The following is a 7382-nucleotide window of genomic DNA, read 5'->3' as shown; positions in this document are numbered from 1 at the left end:
ATATTATTATGATAATAATATATTATATTTTCATAAAATAACTATTATTATTATATAATATTATGATTGCAATGATATGCTATATTATGCTTATAATATAAGATAAGAATATATTATATTATAATTATGTATTACTATATTATAATATTTATAATATAATAATAAAATATAATATAAAATAATATTTTATTAATTTATTATTATATTATTATATTTATAATATAATAATATATTATGATATGATATGATATGATATAATGATGAGATTTGTTTGTGGGCATTTTGGTCATTAAAAAAATTAATTAAAACCAAAATAGCTTTTCGATATTAGTTAGAAAGCATTTTTGGAAAAAAGCTCTAAAATAGAGCTCTTTTCAAATAAACATTTTTAGTTTTTTAACAAAGCTAAAACAGCTTCTCAATTTTTTACCAAATATTAATATACCATCCAAAAGTACTTTTGCAGTGCAAGAAAATACTTTCAAGCTCACCAAAAGCTGTTTAATAATTTATATTATTAATGGAGCCTTAATTATTTAACCTATTTAACTTCATTTTAACCATTACAATTTGAGATAGATTACCTATTTAAAACAATGATCATGTTGCTTCTCAAAGAAAACAAAAAAAGTCAATTTCATGTCAATTTTTTTAACCTATTTAATAAATAAGTCGATTTAGGATTACAAACTTTTTATCTATTCCGTATCCGACCCTATCCATAACTGATCAAACTTGATCCAATTATCAATAGTTGCATCACTCGCATGAAAGAAGGATTTATTTTTCTTCACGTAAATCCACCATTGGACCATTTGATAGAAGGATTTAATTCTTCTTTCATATGAAAAATATGAAGAATTCTCTTACCAATACATATATACATGCATATAAACATACACATGTGTGTATATGTGGGTGTGGGAAAAATTAATTTATAGTATCTTTTTTTTTAATCACCCTTCTAAATACAAAAATGACAAGATTTAGAGGCTTACTCAAGAAAAGGGAGCATCTGATAAATGATCATTAATTGTGCTTGCTTGGAACAAAAGCCCAACAAATACCTCCCTGTCGTGGAATATTTTCTTGCTATCTTTCTCTCAATCATTTTTTTGACGTGAAGGTATATCTACTAAAATGTCGTTAGAGAAAGGAAATGAGACAGAAGGTTTGGAAGCCAAACATCAGTTAGATAGTTGGCTTCTGCCTCAATGTGAGAAGGAACCTTGATTCATGCTCTCTTTTTTTTCTTTTTTCTTTTTTTTTTTATGAAGAAGGATGGTCAAAACCTTGAGTCATTGTGCCCATAGAATCCAATTTTGTTAACAAAACCAATCTTTGAGGGAAGTCTTGTGTCCATAATCATCTAGATTTATTAGAGTCACCAAAATGTGCCAAAAAGTATGCAGCTTCATTTCGTTCCCAACAGGCAAGGGTGATTGAAATAGCTTGGCAACTCTCCAACCAAACGGCACAGCAATATCGTGGATGTAAGGGTGCTGAGAGTATGCAGTCTCTTTCCACCAGTAGACAACCATGACAAAATCCCCTGGGATCCAAATTCGAGTGGGTTCAAGAACCAGAAGACCACGCCACAAGCCAAGGCTGACATGTTTTGCAGAGGGATAGAACCCCTGGTAACATCAAAATTCTCGAAGCTTTTCCAAACCACAGATTCAACTCCAGAATCATGATGGTGGAGAGATCCCTGGACATTCAACTTTACGATGCCCGGCTGAGAGGATCCTGAATTTGGGAGGATCCAAGGATTTGGGAGGAATTCAGGATTTGGAATGATGCATAAAACAAAAGAATGTAGGATTTGGAATGTGATGGCTAAAACATAACATATGAAAAAAGAATGTAGAGACAATAAAGTAGCTGAAAGCAGGATTTGGAAGAGCTAAAATAAAAGAATGATGCATAAGAAATACATAGTTAAATTCTGATACACGCAATTCATAAACGCAATTCAAGAGAAAGTTAAATGTAGATTAAGCTAAACAAATAATTTAATGATGTTGCTTATCCTATTGCCAGGAACTCGAGCAAAGGAAGGGAGAACATACAATTGTCTGTTTAGCAGGTTAAGTCCTCCCATAAACAGATCAAGAATTCTCAGTTATATTTCAAATTTGCTTTGATATCTACAACATTCTGTGTACATATCTGGCCAATACAGTCCATTTGATTGGTTTTGTCACGTCCTAAACAAATTTTTATTTGTTGGGAAGAAACTGAGAGTTTTTTTCCTCTAAAGACCACTTTACCATGGCATGAGGTTTTTTTTTGAAGTAATGATCTGTAAACAGAAGTCGGATACGGGCGGAAGACGTGAGAAAATGTGCTGAAACATTCAGCAGATTCAGAATTATAGCCCTTGGAGAAAATACTACCTTGTCTTTCAACTTTTTTACTGGAACATTATGCTTATATAAAAAATGACATAATGGTTTATAATGTAGTATGTGCAGAAAGTAGTGAACTATTGTATTTTGAATTTGCTAGTCCAACAAACATGCTAGACTAGATAGAGAGGTGGATGATTAAAAGAGAAACCATGAACAACAGGGAATCTGCTCACTGCTATAAATTCTTCCAACTTGTTCTATTAAAAGATGTCAAAATAATCAAGACATTGTAGGTGGCTTGTTCTAGTTCCCCCTTTGTAGACTAATGCATTATACTAACTCACCAAAAACTGGAACCCAATTACAATAACTGCTCCACAGGACTGTTCTACTACACATTAATTGGATTCTGGCAGTAGTTCAACAAACTGATTGCTGGATGTATTACTTAATGAAGACAACCATGAAACTAGGACTTGATGTATTTATAAGTACATCATGTCCTTTGACAGGCTTAATGGTGCTGAAATACAACAAATGAATGGTAAAGAAAGCTCAAGTCAACATAACATTTTCCAGAGTCTTGATATTGCTACCATATTCCTCAAGCAATTCGCATTCTCCAAAGATGACTATCTCTGAAACTCAACAATTTATTTCTTTCAGTATTTCACAGTTAAAGCTATTATGCAACTACCTCAGTTTCTTCCCTAATCAGCTATCATGCAGATCCTATGAAACAAATATCATTCAATGATAAACTAGCTGCAATATTGACCATCATCTCGTCTCCTTGAGCAATTATTCTCCTTGAGAATATAACCAGACCATTTACAAAGTTCAATGCTATCATCCAACATCACGTGGTTATGAAAAATCAAAAATGTTGGCCCAAAGACTAGGTTAAGACAATCGATCAGCCTTTTATTCCAGAATCCGACATAAAGGTCATGCTACTCATCACCAAAATGGCCTATAATGTCAGATGTAGAAAGGCTGCTAGCTGGTCGTTGTCAAGAGATGTGGAAAGGCTATTCATGAGAAACCTAGATTGGCCGCAAGAAGCAATGGTCATGCTGCATCAGTCTAATGCATCTTCTTATTTGATCCCAACATAAAATGTCATACCAAGACCAATGTCCTACAAAATAGGCAAAATAATGTAGGATGCAAGAAGGCTGCTTCTCTGTTCTCATGCATCACAACTGATAATAAGAGTTTCCCTTGATCATTGATAATAGGGGTTTGGATGAAAAAAGAAAAAGGCAATTCCACTTGGATACACGAGCATAGGATCACCGATAGGGAATGTAAGTGGCACGGAAATTAGATACAGTTGGTGGAACCATACCTTTTATATCCTTCATAGTTCACAGTTGTACAAGGATGAGATAGAGCCAAAGTTAGAACAGAGTTACTGAAAAAACTTGACACTATAATCCAATAATCCCTCTCTTCAATGAAGGGTTTGGCAAAAAAATCAAGGTTGTAACCGTAAAACTCTGTGTTTCTAGCACCAGGCAAGATTCGCAACTCCTGAATGAATGATGACACACAAGATGACGTCAGCAATAGATTTGACACTCTAATACAACATGCAAGGATCAAACCCAGCAACATAAGCCTTAACCGTACAAAAGTTCAATAGTTTAGCAGGTCAGACCTGATAACCTCCTTACAATCATGCGACACATTGACAAATAAACTATACTCTCATATGAGACCAAAACACCTATTAAGAATAAACATGAAGGAAAAATAGGAACGAAAGAAAGAAAAACTGGTACCCAACAAGAATATATATGATACCATTGTCAAACTTCAATGGACTTCTATTTGTTATCAGGGAAGTCCTTTAGAGTTAGTGAAACAATTTATAATCAACAAATCGAAGTTCGTCAATGTTTACCGTCATCCACCTGTTGTAAAAGGCTCAAGGAATATATAAATGAAACTAGAATATATTCTACTCCAAACTCATAACATGAGCCGTGATGGAGATGACTTCAGCTATGCACAAAATTGGGCACCAATCCTAGAGTTGCAATAGCAGCTATGAAATGACATTATATGCTTTAGGAGCCACGTTGGAAACATTTAAAGAGAGGTTCTAAAAATTAGGGACAAACTTGCAGAGGAAGATATGAGTTGAGAAACACATCACAGAGTGTTGGAGTTGAGATTTTGCCACCTTTTTTTTTTCTCCTTTTCTGTTTTCTCCTTCGTTACAATTATTATTTTCTGTTTTCTTATTTATCCACTACATATTATTTGACAATATAAATGAAAATTACCAATTACATTTTGGCATCATTATACATGCATCTATCATCAAACCATAATTTGAACCTCAAAAATTCTAAAACTGAAATTTCTCATTAAAGATTAAAACCAAGCAATCGCTTCATCATATATTTGCATATTGATTAGATCAATCACATATTTCCCTTCTGAACATGAATGCATCTAATATCAAGTAATGGTTTTGATTAAAAAAACTCCAGATTGAATAAAACTTAAAATTTCACACTGAACGTTAAAAGGATGCAATGATCGACTCCAGAGAAGCTGACCACATATTATGCATAAATGGAATGGTAAAGACAACTTATTACAAAAGGGAAAGAATGCTTGGAAGACTCACTAAAATAATGCTTGATGTTGGCAATGAATCATTTCTTTGTCTTCATTTAGCACATATGACGAACACAAAAAGTACTCATCTATCACAGATGGTAAGAGTAACTACTTAGACCACCCAGATAACAATGACTGATGATTTATAAGAACAACAATCAAAGATCTTTAACAACTTGGATACCCATGGAATTGGCTGTACCAATGATGGACTTGCATATGGCCTCAATTGACATGTGCTGGCAGAATGGGTCGGATTGCTTCACCTTTGCAATCTCATACACGTGGCGAAGCGTGATGGATGACACCACCACGTGTCCCGGACGGCTGCTACCAGATTCAATCCCAGCAGCCTTCTTGAGAAACCAGGTGACAGAGGGGGACTTGACAGTGAACTCGAACGTGTTGTCCTTATAGGCTGTTATCGTGACAGCCATTGGCGTGTCAGGCTTGTACTTCTGAGTCCTCGCATTGAAATCTTTGCAGAATGCCATCAGATTCAGCCGGTACTGACCAAGAGCCGGCCCAACTGGAGGGGCCGGCCGTGCTCCCCCAGCTGGCACAGTAAGCCGAATAGTGGCTGTGATCGGCCGGCGGGCTACCACATCTTTCAATGTTGCCATGTTAACAACTAAGAAAAATCTGCATTCATGTTATTCATTAAAATATCACATATTGCTCCCAAACTACTCTACATGTACAACAATAATTACCTAAAATTAAGACATATGCCCTGTATTTTGACTCTGTTCTGTTCGGATACATATAGTTGGAAAAAATGAAGAAAAGGAGAGTTTTTCTTGTCTCCAAAACTCTCCACTTTCAGAGATGTTAAAAAAAGTGGGTAGGAAGAAAACTTGTTTTCTCTGTTTCTCTTCTCGTCTCTCCTTATCTACTGTCCAAGCGAGGGAATATAGGAAGTAGAGGAGAAACTACGAGAAGAGGAACTGGGAGTAATAACTGAAAACCAGTTGCCCAATTAGGGGTTAGATTACCATGAACACAACTTTTGAAGAAGATTGCAAATTATTATTTCAATTGTAAAAATCTGAAAATGAAGCTATCAGAGAAATGATGACAATATCCAGTAAAGATTGCTAAATATTGATTATTTGCCACATTAGGGATTATATTACCAAGACTACAATATTTAAAAGGAGAAAGGGAAATATCATTCTGTGGAATCGTAAAAATATGCACGAGAAACAAAGGCATAGGAAAAGATGTTAAGAACTCCATGGCCAGGATTTTTTTTAAAAAAAGAGAGTAAATTTCCATATTTCCAAAACCCGAAACCTAAACATCACCACCCCGCAGAAAGAAAAAAAAAATGCACGGTCCACAAATCAGCCTAGATCACTTGAGCCATTCGTCGCTATACACAACCATTCTTTCTCAAAAACAATTACCATTTAAGGCTTTTAGAATGGTACTTAGTAACACAGTAATTTATTCAAACACTTGTTAGGCGTTCTCTTTTCAATCATGTCCATATATCTCCGCTCCCTATTCCCTTTTCAAGCAATTACGCCAAAGACGAGACCACAGAAGAACGGAGAAAAGTGAGAGGAAGAGGGCGTACAAATCCACGGTGCAGTGGGGCTCGACGCTCCGGTCGGCCGGCCGGTCGAGCAAGCGGCGGCGGGGCTGGAAGAGAGAGAGAGAGAGAGAGAGGCTAACCTGTCCCGGATGACAGCGGCAGCAGGCGGCGACGAGGGCGAATAGGGAGCGGTCGGTGCTTGAAATTGCTATACGGACTTATGAAAGAAAGCTATCGAATCCTTCACAGTAAAATCTATATTGTTTTGGTACAGTGACCTAGAGAAACACTAATGTGATTTATTCTTTTATTATTTATACATATTGATAAATAAATTCTTGATTTTGGAAGGTATATTCTTTTTTGCTTCTCCCATTGAGAAGTAAACATCAAATTAAATACAATAGAAATAGTTATAGCAAGGAGAACATAATGTGGTGACATCATTGAGAAATACTATTTCCAAGGAGAACAAATTAAAGGCGGCAATGTTTCATCATGAATTATCTAAAATAGATAGATTTGGATAAAGATTTCAAAATTGGATCAAGTATGGGTTATGAAAATCAATCAGACTTAAATGGGTTAGGCTTCAAGTCCATTGTCCAACTCAAATGGATCATCATATTGGATACGTAAATCCTTAAAAGAAAATCTTGCCCTGCATTCCTAGAAGATTAGTGATAGTAGGTAATAGGCTAGTCAAAATTTGGTTCATTTATCAAAAAAATCATGATTAGAGAATAAATAACAATTATTTGAAAAAGGTGGAATGTAGAACATTTTCAAGATTTATCTTGTTTTTCTTCAATTTTTCTCAAGTGATAACCTTTTCACCTCCAGAAGAATCT

General features: G+C 35.2%; 1 protein-coding gene across 1 annotated transcript; it reads right to left on the bottom strand.

The window, feature by feature from the left end:
• Positions 1-4912: 4912 nt before the first annotated feature.
• Positions 4913-6956, bottom strand: LOC103715430 (54S ribosomal protein L19, mitochondrial). Its single transcript, XM_008803041.3, has 2 exons — positions 6672-6956; positions 4913-5633 (listed from the first exon to the last, which is right to left on the bottom strand). Exon 2 carries the CDS (start codon positions 5612-5614, stop codon positions 5150-5152), a length of 465 nt encoding a protein of 154 aa, XP_008801263.1. The 5' UTR covers positions 5615-5633; positions 6672-6956; the 3' UTR covers positions 4913-5149.
• Between the last annotated feature and the right edge of the window lie 426 nt (positions 6957-7382).

Source organism: Phoenix dactylifera, chromosome 2, assembly GCF_009389715.1.
Source record: "Phoenix dactylifera cultivar Barhee BC4 chromosome 2, palm_55x_up_171113_PBpolish2nd_filt_p, whole genome shotgun sequence".
Taxonomy (NCBI): Eukaryota; Viridiplantae; Streptophyta; class Magnoliopsida; order Arecales; family Arecaceae; genus Phoenix; species Phoenix dactylifera.
Note: the sequence above shows the minus strand (reverse complement) of the source record. Positions and strands in the feature narration are given on the sequence as shown.

Excerpts from the sequence above, each read along its gene's own strand:
- LOC103715430 (XM_008803041.3), bottom strand. The coding sequence starts at position 5,614 with ATGGCAACATTGAAAGATGTGGTAGCCCGCCGGCCGATCACAGCCACT.